Source organism: Pristis pectinata, chromosome 28, assembly GCF_009764475.1.
Source record: "Pristis pectinata isolate sPriPec2 chromosome 28, sPriPec2.1.pri, whole genome shotgun sequence".
In the NCBI taxonomy this organism is placed as follows: domain Eukaryota; kingdom Metazoa; phylum Chordata; class Chondrichthyes; order Rhinopristiformes; family Pristidae; genus Pristis; species Pristis pectinata.
Genome location: NC_067432.1, coordinates 7,398,455 through 7,416,189, shown reverse-complemented (window position 1 = coordinate 7,416,189; position 17,735 = coordinate 7,398,455). Strand labels below are relative to the sequence as shown.

At 44.5% G+C, this 17,735-nt stretch overlaps 1 protein-coding gene across 1 annotated transcript in view; it reads left to right on the top strand.

Annotated features, from left to right (window-relative positions):
• The window catches only part of LOC127583868 (A-kinase anchor protein 13-like), a 407,302-nt gene that overhangs the window by 376,125 nt on the left and 13,442 nt on the right, over positions 1 to 17,735 (top strand). Inside the window, 5 exon segments of the mRNA XM_052040262.1 lie at positions 3,313 to 3,501; positions 8,445 to 8,606; positions 10,123 to 10,193; positions 15,052 to 15,093; positions 16,562 to 16,612. Coding sequence (XP_051896222.1) covers positions 3,313 to 3,501; positions 8,445 to 8,606; positions 10,123 to 10,193; positions 15,052 to 15,093; positions 16,562 to 16,612 — 515 coding nt within the window.

The window sequence follows — 17,735 nt, the reverse complement described above, 5'->3', positions numbered from 1 at the left end:
CCTCCAAGAGTCTGAGAGATGTGTGCAAGAGTAGCCTACGTGGCTCCCACAAGCCTGATCTAACTGTTTCATTCTCATGAACCTTTGACTCTCCCATTGTCTACCCCAGCCTCAAATCCATTCAATGGCTGCCGACACAGATCTCTAGGGTAGATGGTCAACCCCCTGAGAAAAAGTTATTCTGAAACCTTAGCTTATCCTGAGACCGTAACCCCAAGTTCTGAGATCCCCTTCCAGAAGAAATTATCCTAACTGGGGAATGGATTTCCTGCTGGATGTATGGGTGACTCTCTTGTATTTATGGACTCACTTTTCGTCTTCACAAGTCAAAGGAGCATCTCCACGTCTTTTTTAAAGACCTCTCTTAGATCACCCCTCGTCAAATACGTTTGAACTTGATTTGTCTGTGTCCTGTCCCCTTCAGGTGTACCTGCGCAATCAACGTGATGTCTGCGATTTTTACAAGAACGGACTTACTTTGCTACCACAAATCATTTGCTGTTCTATCCATGTTTGGACTTTTGTTTTATTCAGAAACCTTAACTACCCTGACTTAGTGTGCAGTTTCTTGAATTTATCGCCAGTCAATGAGGAATTCACATGAGTCCAAGGCATTGAAATTTGCTGGGATATTCCTTGCTGTTGTTCTTCCCCATTATTCACTCTCTGAAAAAGTTGGCTTTTGAGAACAACAATTCGGTTGTCTTTCCTTTCCCCTCCCTAATCCCAGTTCAATAAAATTTGCTTCCATTTTGCATACCACCCTTAATAAGTCGAATTTTTTTGTCCGATGCACAAGTACAGTGAGATGCAGGTACGATGAAAAACGTGCTTGTAGCAGCGTCACAGGCATGTAGATTCAGACAACAACATACAGAACATAAGTTGTACATAAATTACACAAGAAGGTGAAGAGAAAAAAGATTGCAAAACAAGACATTACTGCAAAACATAAACACAATTGGAGACAAGTCCAAGGTAGTGCAAGAGGTGGTCTGTAGTATTCCGTTGCTGAGGTAGGATTAGGGTTGTGCATGTCAGTTCAAGAACCTGATTGGTGTAGACAGAACAAAATGCCTTGAAGCTTCAGAGAGGTGCTCTTGACTTCACGCAACTTGAGATGTTTGAGCAGATGACAAATGCTTGGTTATTGAGGTAGGTTTCAAGGAGCCTTGCAGGAAGAAAGGGAGATGAAGCAGTTTAGGGAGGGAAATCCAAAACTTTGGGCTCGGGTAGATACAGGCTTGGCCGCCAGTAGTGGACTATTGTATTCGGATGATTGGAGGAACCCAGATAATTCAGCGGTTTGGGAGTGGTGAGGTCAAGGATGAATTGGAGGAAAAAGAAAGAAAATAACTAAAAAAAAATCAAGGCATTGCTTAACACAAACCCAAAACAGGTTGGCAAGAATGGGTTTTGGAGTGAATTCTGGCTGACTTCCAGTTTGCAGGGGTAAAATATAAGGGATTGGCCAGAACTACATTGAAATAGTCAAATCTAGAGGTAATAAAGGCACGACTGAGGGTTTCAACAGCAGATGGTGAGGGTATGTAGATGGAAGTTTACTTGAGGGTCAAAGGACTGGTTCAGTTTTCAGGGAGAAGTCAAGTGACATAAACCTTAGATCTAACGGAGGTTATGTTGTGCAGGAATTCAAAAGCAGAACCTGCAGATGCTGGAAATCTGAAACAAAAACAGGGGGTTCTGGAAGCACTCAGCAGGTCAGGCAGCATCTGTGAAGAGAGAAACAGGTAATATCTCAGGTCAATGACCCTTCAACAGAACGAACTGTGCAGTAAGTTCAGTAATTTGCATCGTTGAGTGGCCTAGTAAGTGGATCTTTGGGTTCAATTCCCACCACGAAAGGTAGAGAATTTAAATTCAAATATTAAAACAAATTTGGAATTTAAAATATAGGCAAGAAAGCTGGACTCCATAATAATGGTCGTGAAATTTCTGGATTCTTGTATCAGTGAAGGAAGTCCACCACACATGCCTGGTCTGTCCTTGTATGTGACTCCAGGAATAACAACGTGGTTGATTCCTAACTGCCTCCTCAGCTAGGGGAGAATTAGCGATGGACTATGTTTGCCAATGATGTCCACATCCTAAATAAAAACAAAACCACTGGGAACCACGTGCTGTGATTTCAGTTCAATTAGGTCCGTTCATACATGCCTTCATTGGCATAGGGGACAGGTTTTTTGTGCGTGGCACTGGAAGTGAAGTGCAGCAAGAGTATAGAAGTTGGGGTGTCATGCTTTACAAACCGTTTGTTAGACCGCACTTGGACTACTGTGTGCAGTTCTGGTCGCCACGCTATGGGAAGGATGTGATTAAGCTAGAGAGAGTGTAGAAAAGATTCTCATGAATGTTGTCTGGATTCGAGGGCTTGAGTTGTCAAGTGAGACTGGCAAGGCTGGGACTGTTTTCCCTGGAGTGAAGAAGGCTGAGAGGTGACCTTATAGAATTATGAGGGGCATTGATAGGGCAGGTAGTCACAATCCTTTTCTCAAGGTAGGAGAGTCTAAAACTAGAGGGCATAGGTTAAAGCGAGAGGGGAAAGATTTTCAAACAGGGTGGTGGGTAAACGGAACGAGCTTCCAGAGGAGGTGGTGGAGGCAGGTGCAATTACGTTAAAAAGATATTTGGACAGGTACGTGGATGGGAAAGGTTGAGGGGGATATGGGCCAAATGCAAGCAAATGGGATTAGCAGAGATAGGCATCTTGGTTGGCATGGGCAAGTTTGCTCGATGGGCCCGTTTCTGTGCTGTATAACTCCATGAACTGCCTGTCCAGCCCTTCGGAGTCTGGACATTTCAGTAACATCATTGTCCACTATCAGCCCAAGTTGAATTGTTACAAGTGCATAACAATAGCAGTTACAGGGAGTTTGATCTTGATTTAAAGTGATAATTGCTTGCTGAGAACTTGCTTATTTTTTCTTAGCAAGGTCATTTAAAAGAATCAAGAATTATCTCATTGAAATTCTGCCTGATCTTAAATACAATGATTCAGATTATTGTTAGTTAACCATCAACGCTTGTTTAGTCCTACACAATGAACAAATTCATCTAATAACCAGCCAGAAGCTGGCAAAGATTCTCCCTCATACTTTGCAGGAATGGTTACTTTAACCCATGAAAGGTCAGTGGTGAAAATATTTTTTGTTCCGCTTTTCCCTCCTCAGAGGTAAGTTTTGTAGGGTCAATGTTCAGCCAGTACTTGGTCCATGTGATCTGCACCCTTTCTTCCATCAGTTAACACAGATGTGATCAACTGAACTTTATTTTATGTCCTTCACAACACAGAGAAGCTGCAGGAAAGAGACCAACAAATCCTCTTGCTGTTGGAAGAGAAACTGAGGCTCTACAAGGAAATGGTGGAAGCGAGTGGTCACGAGGAGGCATCTCAGAATCTGATTACAAGGTCTTTCTTCCGAGCTAATTCGGAGGATGCCCCCAAAGGAGAGTCGCTGCTCAAGGATGCAATGAAGGAAGGTCAGTGCATGGGGTCACTGTCGTTTAACCTGACCACTTGTGTGTTTGTGAAGCAGATTACCAGTGTAAAAACACAGAAAGAGACTTCTTCCCACTGAATCCATGCAGGAACTAACCACCCTAATCCCAACATCCTCTTCATCCACAGCTTTATAGGTTATGACATATCAGCACCTACTTAAGACGTGACGAGAGGTTTTGCTTCCACCACTCTTTCTGGTAGTGAGTTTCAATGAAACTTAACGGAAAGTTTTCAAAGGAATTCCTGAAGTTAATGTTTGTCAGCACGGGAAAATGTTGGAGATAAAATGTGGTGCAGCGGAGGATCCAAGGGCAGGTTTGTGAAAGGATAGAATATGGAAGACGTTAAAGTATGTATAAAATGGGTCTCAGTCCAGGTGAAGGGTCTTGACCCAAAATGTCGACTGTCCATCTCCCTCCACAGATGCTGTCTGACCCGCTGAGTTCCTCCAGCATCTTGTTTGTTGCTCATGTAAAATGGGTGATGGGTTTACTAATTCGGGAAGATGGAAGGTTTGCATCCAGGCCTAAGCAGAGCAGTTGTCTTCTTCTCTAAACGTTGCCATGCCATGAACCACCACCAGCCAGTTCATAAGCAGAGTTGTCAGTCCATGACGTAGAAATAGTGGAGTGCCAGATGAACATAAAATCGTCTCAGTAAGTTAATAAGCCAGTCAGAAACCCTCAGTGCCATGAGAAAATTCTTGAATTCCCATGGTATTTGCACATCCAACTAATGCCAAGTTGTTATGTTTATTGATCAACATCAGAGTGGTGTCAAACCAACCGACATTTTCACATTATTACTTTAAATGGGGATGTGTATCCTGTGGGTGGACCCTCTCGTTCCAGCCAAACATTCAACTGAAAGTTTCCTCTGCAATGGAATTTTTGTTTTATACTTGGGATGTGGGCACATCTAGACTAGCACTTATTGCCCTTGAGCAGCGAGTGGTGATTCACCCTTTCCATCAGTACAGTCCATCTGATGACTGTGCCCTCGACATTTCTCTTGTGTGGGAGTATTCAGGTTTCACAGGAGAGGAACCTGTATCCAAGACAGCTCTGGTAGAGGACCTGAACAAGGGTTAGATAATATACCATGTTGCATGGCAATTACAAATGATAGCATTCTTTGCAGTGTGAACTCAAGGGATTCCCTACTCTGGCTTATTCCATTAATGAGCAACAGGCGTTATAGAACATAGAACACTACAGCACAGTACAGACCCTTCAGCCCACAATGTTGTGCCGACATTTTATCCTGCTCTAAGATCTATCTAACCCTTCGCTCCCACACAGCCCCCTATTTTTCTATCATTCATGTGTCTATCTAAGAATCTCTTAAATATCCCTAATGTATCTGCCCCCACAACCTCTGCAGGCAGTGCGTTCCACGCACCCACCACTCTGTGTAAAAAAAACTTAACCCTTGACATCCCTCTTATACCTTCCTCCAATCACCTTAAAATTATGTCCCCTCGTGTTCGCCATTTTCACCCTGGGAAAAAGTCTCTGACTGTCCACTTGATCTATGCCTCTTATCATCTTGTACACCTCCAGCAAGTCACCTCTCATTCTCTCATTGACATTCTTATTCTGACTGGCTTATCATCTTTTACAACTCTAGCAAGTCCTTCTCTCCAAAGAGAAAAGCCCTAGCTCACTCAACCTATCGTCATAAGACAATTATTGTTACGTTATTGGGTTAATTATTATTAATAATTACAATACTGGGTTCAAAGATGAAATATTCTGGTCTCAAAGGTCCCAGCAACAATTGTCCACCTGCATTTATTTGCCATCTTTAACACCGTACAAGCTCCCAAAGCATTCTGAAGGGGTTTGACCCTCAAAAGTTAATGCTGAACCAGCAACTGATGCAGCCAGTAGTGCTGCTGCCTCACAGCTCCAGTCCTGACCTCCAGTGCTCTCTGTCCGGAGTTTGCATGTTCGCCCTGTGGGTTTCCTCCTGGTGCTCTGGTTTCTTCCCACGTCCCAAAGTTATAGTCTGAAAAGATTCAGTCTGAGCTTGTTGGGTTGTTTAAGCTGTGGCAGAGGCTGGGGCAGTCAGCATTTCTCCTCTTGATTGCCCTATGGTAGCCACCGGTGGAAAGTGCAGGTGTTTGGGAAGTAGCTATAGGACAGTCCACTAATCGGATCTCCCCTTCATTGATACTGGGTTGAAATGTGGGGCTCCCGTTCTGCAGGAGCCCCTTCAGTATATAGACTGTATTGGTTTATGAACCCAGCTTACTGCCACTTTCCCTGAAGGCAGCGTTAAGCCACTCAACTCCTTGTTTCTGCTCTGCAGTTGAATAAGGTTTTAACTCGGCACCAACCCCATATCCCTTGATTCCCTTAATATCTAAAAACCTTTCGATCTCTGTCTTGAGTACACTCACCGATAACCTCCAGACCCTCTTGGGTAGAGAATTCCAAAGATTCACCACCCTCTGGGTGAAGATGCTTCATACCATCTCAAAGTGGTATAGATGACCCCTTATTTAGGGCTGTTCAGATCAAACGTCATCTCTGCATTGACCCTGGAAGAATTCTGTATGTTACAATGAGATCACTTCTCATTCTTTTAAACTCTGTATAGACCTAGTTTGCTTAATCTCTCCTTCTAGCAAATACTGCTTTTGTCATTAAAAGACTGAATTGAACAAAAACCCGTGCTTTCAATAGAGGAAGCAGGGAAACAGAAGCTGACTCCCTCGTATTTTCAGACATAGGGCAGCCTGTCTCGGGAGATAGGAGATTGTCATCTCTCTGCTTCTGTCTTGCTGCCTGTTGATAATGTTATCTGGCCAAAAAGCACAGTCACTCTTGTGTACACAAACTGCTGGCTGTGTCCTGGGAATACCGAAGACGGGGGGTTTATTTCTGTGAAAACAAATCAAATCTGGATGCACGATCTATGAGCATGGAGCTGCGCTGAGACAATGCAGGCAAGCAAGGACAGCAAACAGAACGTTTTATTCATTCACATCTGCAAAATCGATGGTCTTCTCTGTGCTCATTGCAAATTCTTTGTGTTCACTGAAGTGCATGTAAAGTGATTGAGGTTCTTAATGTCCCCACTGAGCACAGCTAAATCAGACAATAAAAACAGTGGTGGAGAACAATTGAAGCCCTTCTCACTCATCGGAAGGGCATACCACAGATTAGTGGTTATATAACTGGACTAGTAGTCCAGAGGCAGTGATGTGAGTTCAGATCCCAATACAGCAGCAGTTTATGTGAATCCAGAGTAAAAGTGACTGTGAAGTTATTGTAGTTGGAATCCATCAGTTTCCTAATATAAACTCAGATGGTTCGCAAATGTCCTTTGGGGAAGGAACCCAATCTGGCTCACATCTGATGCAACACACAAGATGCTGGAGGAAGCCAATGGGTCAGGCATCATCTATGGAGGGAAATGGACCGTCAACATTCCGGGTCGTGACCCTTCATCTGGACTGAAAGAACAAGGGGAGACGGCCAGTATAAAGGGGTGGAGCAAGAGCTGGCAGGTGATGGGTGGATCCAGGTGAGGGAGGGAGAGTGGGAATAGCACCAGAGGCTGGAACGTGGTAGGTGAGGTGACAAAAGGGCTGAAGATGATGGAATCCGATCGGAGGGGAAGGTGGAGCCTGGAATAAAGGGAGGGAGGTGGGGAGGGCAGAGGGGAACATTGGGGGGAGGGGACCCAGTGGGAGGAGTGTGTGGGTGACGGGCAGATGGAGGGGGTGGGAAAGGAGGGGAAAGAAGCAGGGTGATGGGGGGGGCTGGGGTGAGTGTTGGAGGAACTGGGTAGATCAGGAGGAGAGAGAAAAGGGACAGATTCCTGCCCCAGTTCAGCAGGTTGTGCATTCAGGTTGCGCCTTAGCGGACCTGAATTTATACCCGGGCTGATAGTCCAGTGCACTGCACTGTTGGAACAGGCATTAAGGGACTATCTATCCTTTCGGTTGGATGTCAAAGGTCTCAATGACTCAATGAAGAGTGGGTGTTCTGGCTAAAACTTATCCCTCTGCTGACATCATTGAAACAAATTATTTCGTCGTTTTATTGCTGTTTGTGGGACTTTGAACATAAAACTGGCTGCTGCATTTCCTGCATTACAACAGTGGATGTACATCTAAAGTATGTTACAGGCTGTCAACCCTTGGGGACATCCTGAGGTTGTGAAAGTTTCTACAGAAAACGTCTCTTTTCCAGCTCCTCGATCCACCTCCAGCTGGGGTGAGATAGCAGGGATAGTTCTGTCATTAGTCGTGAGCAATGTTGGGCCCCGTATCAAAGGAAACATGTGCTGGCCCTGGAGAGGGTCCAGAGGAGGTTCACAAGAATGATCCCAGGAACGAAAGGCTTGATGTTGAAACCTACCAGATACTGAAAGGCCCGAATAGAGTGGACGTGGAGAGGATGTTTCCATCAGTGGGACAGTCTAGGATCTGAGGGCACAGCCTCAGAATAAAGGGATGTCCCTTTAAAAGTGAGATGAGGAGAAATTTCTTCAGCCAGAGGTTGGTGAATCTGTGGAACTCGTTGCCACAGAGGGCTGGGGAGGCCAAGTCATTGGTTGTATTTAAGGCAGACATTGATAGGTTCTTGATTGGTAAGGGGGTTAAGGGTTTTGGGGAGAAGGCGGGAGAGTGAGGTTGAAAAAATCGGCCATGATTGAATGACAGCAGACTTGATGGGCCGAATGGCCTAATTCTCCTCCTATATCTTATGGATGTTAATGGTGGGAGTGGGAACAATTTGAGGGTATTGATTATGTTACATTACTCAATTGAAACAAGTTATAACAAATGTCAGTGCTTTGGTTTGTAAAGTCCAGTGGATAAGTATGTTGACAGCACTGGATTGTTCTTTTGTTTTTCTTAGCGTCATTTCCGTCTGTGTAGTAACTGAACTCTTCCTTTACTCAGTGGAGAGCCTGCAGAACCTCTTGTCTCTGAACTTTGGAGGAGCCCTGGGGCAGCCAGCAGCCGGTATCCCAGAGCAAGAAGGGGCCATGGGCCACATCTCCCTACCCAGGAGGGCAGAGACATTCGGAGGCTTTGACAGCCATCAGATGAGCACGGTGAAAGGTACGTCAGCATCAACCGAGGTTTGGGAAATGATTCTCGCATTGTCTAACAGAGGGATCTTGGGGTCCACGTCCTAGATCCCTCAAGGTTGCCGTGCAGGCCGATAGGGTTGTTAAGAAGGCGTATGGAGTGTTGGCCTTCATTAGTCGGGGTATTGAGTTCAAGAGCCGCGAGTTGATGTTGCAGCTCTATAGAACTCTGGTTAGACCACACTTGGAGTATTGTGTTCAGTTCTGGTCGCCTCATTATAGGAAGGATGTGGAAGCTTTAGAGAGGGTGCAGAGGAGATTTACCAGAATGCTGCCTGGATTGGAGAGCATGTCTTATGAGGATAGGTTGAACGAGCTCGGGCTTTTCTCTTTGGAGAGAAGGAGGATGAGAGGTGACTTGATAGAGTGGTACAAGATGATAAGAGGCATAGATCGCATGGACAGGCAGAGACGTTTTCCCCAAGGTGAAAATGGCTAACAAGAGGGGACATAATTTTAAGGTGAGTGGAGGAAGGTATAAGGGGGATGTCAGAGGTAATTTTTTTTGACACAGAGTGGTGGGTGTGTGGAACGCACTGCCGGCAGAGGTGGTGGGGGCAGAATGATTAGGGACATTTAAGAGACTCTTAGATATCCACATGAGTGATAGAGAAATGGAGGGCTATGTGGGAGGGAAGGGTTAGATAGATTTTAGAGCAGGATAAAATGCCGGCACAACATCGTGGGCCGAAGGGCCTGTACTGTGCTGTTATGTTCCATGTAACCGTGAGGGAACAGCAATAGGATTTGCCAAGGGGTAAACTGTAGAAGGAAGGAAAATCTCACCTGGAGTGTAATCCCAGTTGAAAGAAAACTTGCACATATAATGTTTTCCCACCACGTCCCAACACAACCATCAAATATCGATGTCGTGAGAAGTATAATCAATCTGTGCACAGCAAGATCCCACCATTACCAGTGATTGAGAAATAAATATTGGCCAAGACAGTTGGGATAATTAAAAGAAAAACAGGAAATTCTGGAAAGCATCTGTGGAGAAAGAAACAATCAGTGATTTCAGGCCAATGGCCCTTCATCTGAATTAGAAAAAGTTGGGCATCAAACATGTTTTAAGTTGAGAGACTAAAGGTTACAGGTACTGTTGGTGCCATCTGAGGGAAGGTAGTGGAGACTTGTTTTCTCTTATGCCAATCACTTGGAGATAGCTCTTCCTTAAGATCTTTTGCATCCCCTGGAATAAAAAGATCAGGCTTGATTTAACATTTTACCCAAAAGACAAATAGTTACAAAAGTGCAACACTCCCTCAGTGTTACATTTCTGTGTTCCAGTGTTTGGTGGCTCTTGAACCCATGACCTTCTTCCTCAGAGATGTGGGTGTTACCCAGTGAGGCACAGCTAAGACGAGCTGGTTCTGGTGCTATTGCCTCTGACTGTACATTTCTCTGTAAAGCATCTTGACATGTCTAACTGTGCGAATATTTCGGTAAATAAGTGATCTGAAGAGTTAATCTGCAAACTCTTACAGGTGGTGAGAGAGATGAAGTGGAAGATGGGCAAGACCTCCGCAGAACAGAGTCGGACAGTGTTTTGAAGAAGGTGAGTCATCTGTGTCGTTGCATAAACTCTTCCTTGTCTCAAGTGAAAGCCTCTTTTTTGCACATCGGCCGTGTGTTAATGATTTCTTCTGGTGATCAATCCAAAATTCTGACTGACTGTAGTGATGGCAACCCAGGTAGAACCAGCTGCGTCCAGCTGCCCATCCCTCAGGTAGCCGGTCCCTGCCACCAGAGGTGCAGTGGTACACTTCTCGTTTATCACGGTTATTCCCCTTGTCTATCTATCATCCATCCCCCACACCTAATCAGAATCAGGTTTATTATCACTGACATATGTTGTGAAATTTGTTGTTTTCAAACTTAAAATGATAATCCGACATTTGATTGTTCAGAAATCCCGAAGGCTCGGCGTCTGATTCACTCGTTAGTCCAGAACGTGAGTGTAAATGAGGTGTGCAGCCAGAGCCAAGACTGAGTGTGCAGTAAAGGTGGGAGTTCAGACTATGTCTTAGGGTATTAATCACATCCAGTAGTCCAGAAAATCTGCTGGCCTGCCACTGTCCAGGGTGCCGGATTACTGGAGTTTAATGTAACTTGTTTTCTTTCCCAATTTCTGATGCAGGATTTTCAACCCAGAACTCTGTTCCTCTCTCCACAGATGCCGCTGAGATGTACAGTATTTTCTGTTGTTATTTTACTTGGCTAGTAATCCAGAGACCCGAATAGCTGGTAGTGCAATATTTAAACTACCAAACCAAGAGGATTTGGAGATCAGAATTCAAATAATAATTCAATAGTTTGGAATTATAAACAAGCTGGACAAACCTGTCTGGTTCACAAACATCCTTCATAGATCGGAAATTTGCCTTTACCCAGTCCAGCTTATTTGTGACTGCAGAACTCATCGACACTCTCTAAATGGCTGAGGAATAAATGCCAACCTTTCCAGTGATGCACAGATCATGTTAAAAAAAATTAATAAATTGAAGGGAAAAAAGACCTGCACATTAATCAGGAAAATGAGTTGGAATCCCACCACTGCAGCTTGGAAATTTAAAGTCAGTGAATTAAATAAGTATAGAAGTTTTAAAATGAATGGCACTAGTAATGGTGACTCTGAAACCACCACAATGAAATTGCGGAGTAATGGTATGGGAGAGAAAGTCTACAGAAAGTTGGCCAACTCCTAAGTGTTCATGGAGTAGCCTGTTAATCCTTGGACAATAAGAGAGGGCGGTAAATGTTGGCCTTGTCAGCAATATCCAATGCCCATGGATAAAGAGAAAAAATTCTGTATGTTTAGAACCAATAGATAAAAATGTTCAAAGAAAAGTACATCTGGGTTGTTTGTAACTGCATCCTGGAGACTAATCTGCAAATCCTGGAGGCTCGAGGTATTCCTGGAGAGTTAGCAACCCCCCTGTTCATGGGATCTTGCTCTCCCCCTCCCTCCCCCAGAGCCATTTTAACTTTTGGCCTAGTGTGCCCTCTGGTGTTCAGAGATGAGGTCTGCAGCTATAATTTGTCCCTCTGGATGTGACAAAAGAAACTTGCAAATTCCAAAACATTATCCTAGCTACATTTATTTAAAGTGTTTAATATCTTAACTTGTCCGTTGATACGTTTATTACATAAATGTTCAGTGTAAGATGGATTGATTCCTTGGATAATATCTGTGAGGGAAATCAATTGGAAGAGGCCAAAATCCTCTGGTGTTCACTAACACGATGATCTCCTTAAGAATCAGAAAGCTCCTAGGCTAGGATTTTATTCCTCGGAGCAGAGGAGACCGAGGGATGACCTTAAAAGGTGTATAAAATCATGAGGGGCAGAGATGCGGTGAATGCGCACAATCTTTTCCCCAAGGAAAGGGAATAAAAACCTAGACGTTTAAGGTGAGAGGGCAAAGATTTAAAAGGGGCCTGAGGGGCAACTTCTTCTTGCAGAAGATGGTGTGTATATGGAACGAGCTGCCAGAGGAGGTGTTTGAGGCAGGTACAGTAACAACATTTAAAAGACATTTGGATAGGAAAGGTTTAGAGGGATAGGGGCTAAACGCAGGCAAATGGGACTAGCCTAAGTGGGCACCTTGGTCGGCATTGATGATTTGGGGTGAAGGGCCGGTTTTTGTGCTGTATTGCTCTGTGACTCCATGAGCTCTTGCTAAAGTGGACACTGCGATGTTGGTTCCTTAGCTGGTGAGTGTAGACCCTGATGGCAGGATAAGGGACCGATCATTTGGGATCAAGATGAGAAATTTCTGCCCAGGGCTGTAAATGTTTGGAATTCTACACCACTGAGTGTATTAGAATGCAGACTGCTCACTATTGAGGTTTCGAGCGGTTTGGTCATTAGGACAGGAAAATGGAATGAACGTAGAAGTTCAACTGCAATCTGATGGAATGACGGAGCGGACTAGGGACCCTAGAGTTGGTTCTGTTTCTCATCCTTCTGTAATTGTTTACATCTGTTCATCTGCTTTGTTCTGATCCAATGTTACTGCCAAAGCCAGATGACAGGTTAAAAATTCTCCTTGTGGAAGTGCGACTGTTTCCGTTCAGAGAGAGGCTGCAAGGGTCTAGACCTTTAGCAAGTTATTTTCCTGTAAGGATTTTGGTGTGGCTGCTCCCAAGAATAGGATGGCATTGAAAAACTAGACTGCAGTTCTCAGGAGTATGGAAGATGAGTGTAAACTCTTCATCTCTGTTCAGCTGTGCATGCTTCAAGCTGCCAGCATTTTTGATGTTCTGGTTAAGAATTAGAACAGCATTATGTAGATGCTGGAAGTAGTCAGTTAGTCAAGGTGCTTGTTTGGAGTGGGAGCCAGTTAAAATTTCACGTCAGCGATCTTTCAGCAGGACGGGAAGCTGCTGTTTGACAGGTGTTAGGCTCAAGGGGCAGGGAACAGGATGTGAAGGGGGAAGTAAAGGATAGATCTGTGATTGGGTGTCAGTTTAAAACGGATAGTAATGGAACAAGACGTAAGAAATAGGTTATTCTCGTTCTGATATGGCTCTACCATTCAATAATACCGTGGCTGTTACTTTACTCATTGCTACCTTCCTGCATTAACTCCGCAGCTCTTCATTCCTTTTAATATCCAAAAGTTTATCAGTTTCTGTCTTGCATGTACTGAGCGAGTGAGCCTCCACAGCGCTCTTGGGTAAAGAATTCCAAAGATTCACCACTTTATTTTGAGACAGTGACCTGCAGCACAACAAGATAGATCTAAAGGAAATGTAAATGCCAACAACACAGTTAATCCTAGAAGCTGCTGGAGATGAAACTGGGAGCAGTGGTCATAATCTGAAATTTCAGTAAAACTCCGATAGTTTGGCACCCGGGGGTCTTCAGTGGTGGTGGACGAGCAGATTTTCCTGACTTTTGGATGTTATTCCTATTTAAACTTTTATTTAATTTTTTACATATTACACTGTGGTATAATAAATTTTCCAGTGAGTTTAAAGGGAGCTGGAAATATACAACAGTCTCGACCCTGGATCCAGCTGTCAAGCTGCCCAGGTTTCAGATCCCTGACGTTCTGGAGCCCAATCCCCGCTCCAGTTGCATTCCCAGCCCACAATCTGGGACCCAGCCCCGACCACACTCGGAATCCTGGCTCTGTCCGCATACCCAGCTTGCACTCTAGACCCTGGTTCCTCTGCAGACCAGCCCATGTTCCTGCCCCCTGGTGTTCTGGTCCCCAACCCTGAAAACTCCGAGAGCAGTTGACAAGGTTGATGCTGAGATGTTGGCTTCTTGGCTGGCGAGTGTAGAACCTGTTGGCAGAATGTCCGGATAAGGAATCGATCATTTAGGACCAAGATGAGAAATTTCTTCCCAGGGTTGTGAATTGTTAGAATCCACTGATGTGGACGTTGCTTTGGCCGCACACCTAACTTGCATTCTGGGCCCCCACCTTGTGTTTCAGTCTAACGAGTGAACCAGGTGACAGACTATCAGGATTTCAGAACAAGCAGATGCCAGGTTGTCGTAATTTTACTTATCGAGTCCAGAAGGTTGCACAAAGTGCCCAAAGAAAAGATAAGGTGCTGTTCGTCGAGTCTCCATTGAGCTTCATTGGAACAGAGTTGGGGGCTGAGGGTGATAGGGGAAGGAACGGGGTGGGAAGTTAACGCCAAGAGACCTTTCCAAATGGCTGGGCTTTAACATTCAGATAGGACCTGGTGCAAATGTGAGCACAATTCTGTTGCATAAGTTTCACATCCAAGTAATAAATAAAACACAAAAAGCTAGAAACATTCAGCAGGTCAGGCATCTGTGAAGATGGAAACAGTCAACGTTCCACATCAAAGACCCTTTGTCAGAGTCGAGGAAGGAAAAACAAGTTAATTTTAAGTTGAAGAGGATGGTGGTGGGGGAGGGGAGGGTGGAGGAATAGATAGGACAAAGGAAGTACCTCTGACAGGGTGAGCTCAGGGTTGCTGCGGGGATAAGCTGGTTGATTGATTAAGGAGGGTAGTTAGGGGGAGAGGAAATGCAAACAAAGGAGTGTAAAAGCCGAGATATGCAGGGGGTGTAGGTCGGGTTAGTGGAGAGAGAAGCTGTGATCTTGAATAGTGGAGCAGGCTTGAAGAGCCAAAGGTGCCCCCTGCTCCTGAATTCCGTGTTCTCTCTGTTTTGGGAATCAGACTGCTGTTGAAATAAACATGACTGAGTTATTATTTTAGTTAGAAATTCCTCAGAGTTTCCTGAGCATACCCTCTCTCCTTGATCTGAGGGATTCCCTGGTTTAGTGCACTGCATTGAGGGATACCCTAACACTCTATCATTGAGTTTGGATGTGCAGTTTTTAGCAGAGTCCAACTCACTTTTATTGTGAAGTTTTCCAAAACTGGTACCAAGTCTCAAATCAGTATTTTGCCTTTCCTTTAAAGGGGCTGACGGCCAATTTGCTGCTGCCAATCAGGAAGAATGAGGTAAGACTGATGTATTGATGAGTATGCGATGAAGAGCATTGAAAACTGACGCTTAGACTATCTATGGCCAGCAGTCAGTGACCTTCGGGTTCGCTGAAAATTACCGTGATCAAAATGTGTAGCCGTGTGTTGTTTGTGCTAAGTAATAGGGCTATAATTCCCTGAGCAGAAAGCCAAGTAATAACTCACCATTCCTGTGACTGAAAAGTCTTTTGTGCTGGGGTGTGTGTTTGGTTCTGTGGTTCTGACTGTCCGCCTGTAGTTCCCCAGAAGTGGTCAGTCCCTACAATGGAGCTGACTGGGGTGAAGGCCATTCACACGATGCTAGAATCTCACATGGCAGGCCAGTTTGGTTGTGGTAGCCCTACCAATGACTGCTTTGCACTGGAATGTTTGTTTACCACATTCTTGCATTCCCAGCCAGGATGCAGTATAATCTTGTAGCCAGTCTCCGGGAAAACTTTTTTTTCCCCCAGGAGCCAGACAAATCGGGAGGTTTCCGTGATGGGTCACCAGCACGTGATCTATGGGTGAACAAGCATGCATGAAAGAAGTGATTCAAGGACATTTTTCTTTGGTATTGTCACATATATCAAGATACAGTGAAAAGCTTTGTTTGCATGCCATCCAGACAGATCATTCCATAATTAAGTACATCAAGGCAGTAAAGTGAAAACTGAATGTAGAATATAGTGTTACAGATAAAGTGCAGTGCAGGTAGACAAATAAAGTGCAAGGGCCACAGCAAGGTAGACTGGGATTTCAAGAGTTCATCTTTCAGCATGTGAGAGGTCCATTCAAGAGTCTGGTATCAGTGAGATAGAAGCTGTCTCAGCCTGGTGGTATATGCTCTCAAACTTTTGTATCTTCTGTGGGGGGTGGTTGGGGGAAGAAAGAATGATCAGGCTGGGAGGGGTCCTTGAATATGTCGGCTGCTTTCCAAAGGCTTCAGGAAGTATAGATGCAGCCACTGGAGGGGAGGCTGGTCTGCGTGACGGACTGGGCTGCGTGACGGACTGGGCTGCGTTCACAACTCTCTGCAATTTCTTGCGGTTTTGAGCAGAGCAGTTGCTATACCAAACTGTGAAGTATCTGGATGGGATGCTTTCTGTGGTGCATCTGTAAAACATTTTTAAGTTGCTCTTAAGAATTTTTAATTATCTGAAAGGGTAGGACCGGTTTGTTTTGTTTGGATGAGGGTTATAATTTGCTGAATGGTTGTTAATCTGATGCTAAAATAAAAAGCAGTTTAGTTCTCAAAGGAGGCAAATATTGAGTGTTTATTACTGGTTTGCTTTTAGAAACCAAGATGTGAACATAAAGCAAGAATTGCTTGCCATGTGTATATGTGTAATGGGAAGGGCAGTTATGTTGCACGGTGTATTCAATGACATTTGTTCTCAGTGATGTTTGATTCTCTCAGAGTTTATTGCAAATCTCATTTTACACACATTGTTTTGTCTTTCAGCAAGTGCTTCAGAAGGTTCTTAATCTACAGCAGTTGCTGCTTGGGTTACAGGTGAGTCCATAATGCTTTCCCCATCAGTGACGATTATTGGAACTGCCAATCTGATCAACCACAAGGGGAGGGGTTCCACATGACGTCGGAACACTTCATGGTCTTCTGCGTTTGGAAGTCCAAAATGCAAACACTGATTCACCCAGAGCAGAATTCTCCCATCTTTCCCCAGCAAGATACAGTAGTCTCTCTTGGGGCTGTGGGTGGGTGAGGGGAAGCTTTTTTTTGTGCACCCTCTCTCCCAATCTCTCTGTCCCATTGCGCTTTACATCAATGAAATCATTTTTGAACCACGGTCCCTGTTGTAATGTGACAGCCAAAATAGAGACAGCAAAAAAAAATGCAGTGTTATTATCCATTTTGCTAATGTTGATCCAGAGATTAATATTGACTGGGTTTGCTCTTCAGAGTACTGTGGTTGGATCTTTTCCCACCATTTGAGAAAGCAGAGGGAGTCTTCATTTCAACTGGACCAACACTGTTTGGTACAACTATCCATCAACCCTGCAATTTTTATGCTCAAGTCGCTTGCATCATTTTGGACAACCTTTCCGTGTGAACTGAGGTGGCCCTTGGTGCCAGATTTCTCCAAACTTCAGTGACCACCCTTAAGTCACCAATGATCAGGAGCAATAACCTCGGTCCTCCACCAGAGGGCCCAACCTGCAGACTGGGGTAAAAACACCCTGATGCTGAATTTAAGCATCACATTGGGAGAGGCATCTCGCTGGTGGGAGCGTGGGAAGTTTTGCACGTAGCTGCCTTCGAGACCCTGCAGTCCACAGCCTCCAGCTGTTGGGTAAAAATAGGCTGTTTTCAATGTATAGATGCAAGACTTTCTTGATTAAATAGGGTGAGTAGAAGCTGGTACAATATATAAATACCAGTACAAAGCCAATGGGTTGAATAGCCTGATTTCCTGCATTAAATTTGAGGTAAATAATGATTCAATAGCTGGGTTTTAGATGTAAAATTCTATAAATCTTTGGGAAGAGACTTCCCAGCTTGGATATTTCCCACTCCTTCTCGTTTCTTACCAGACCCCACCTACCTTTCTCTCCCTTTCGCGACCTCGCTCCCCACCCCTCCCACACCAAACCACTGACAACATTCGTCTCCAACT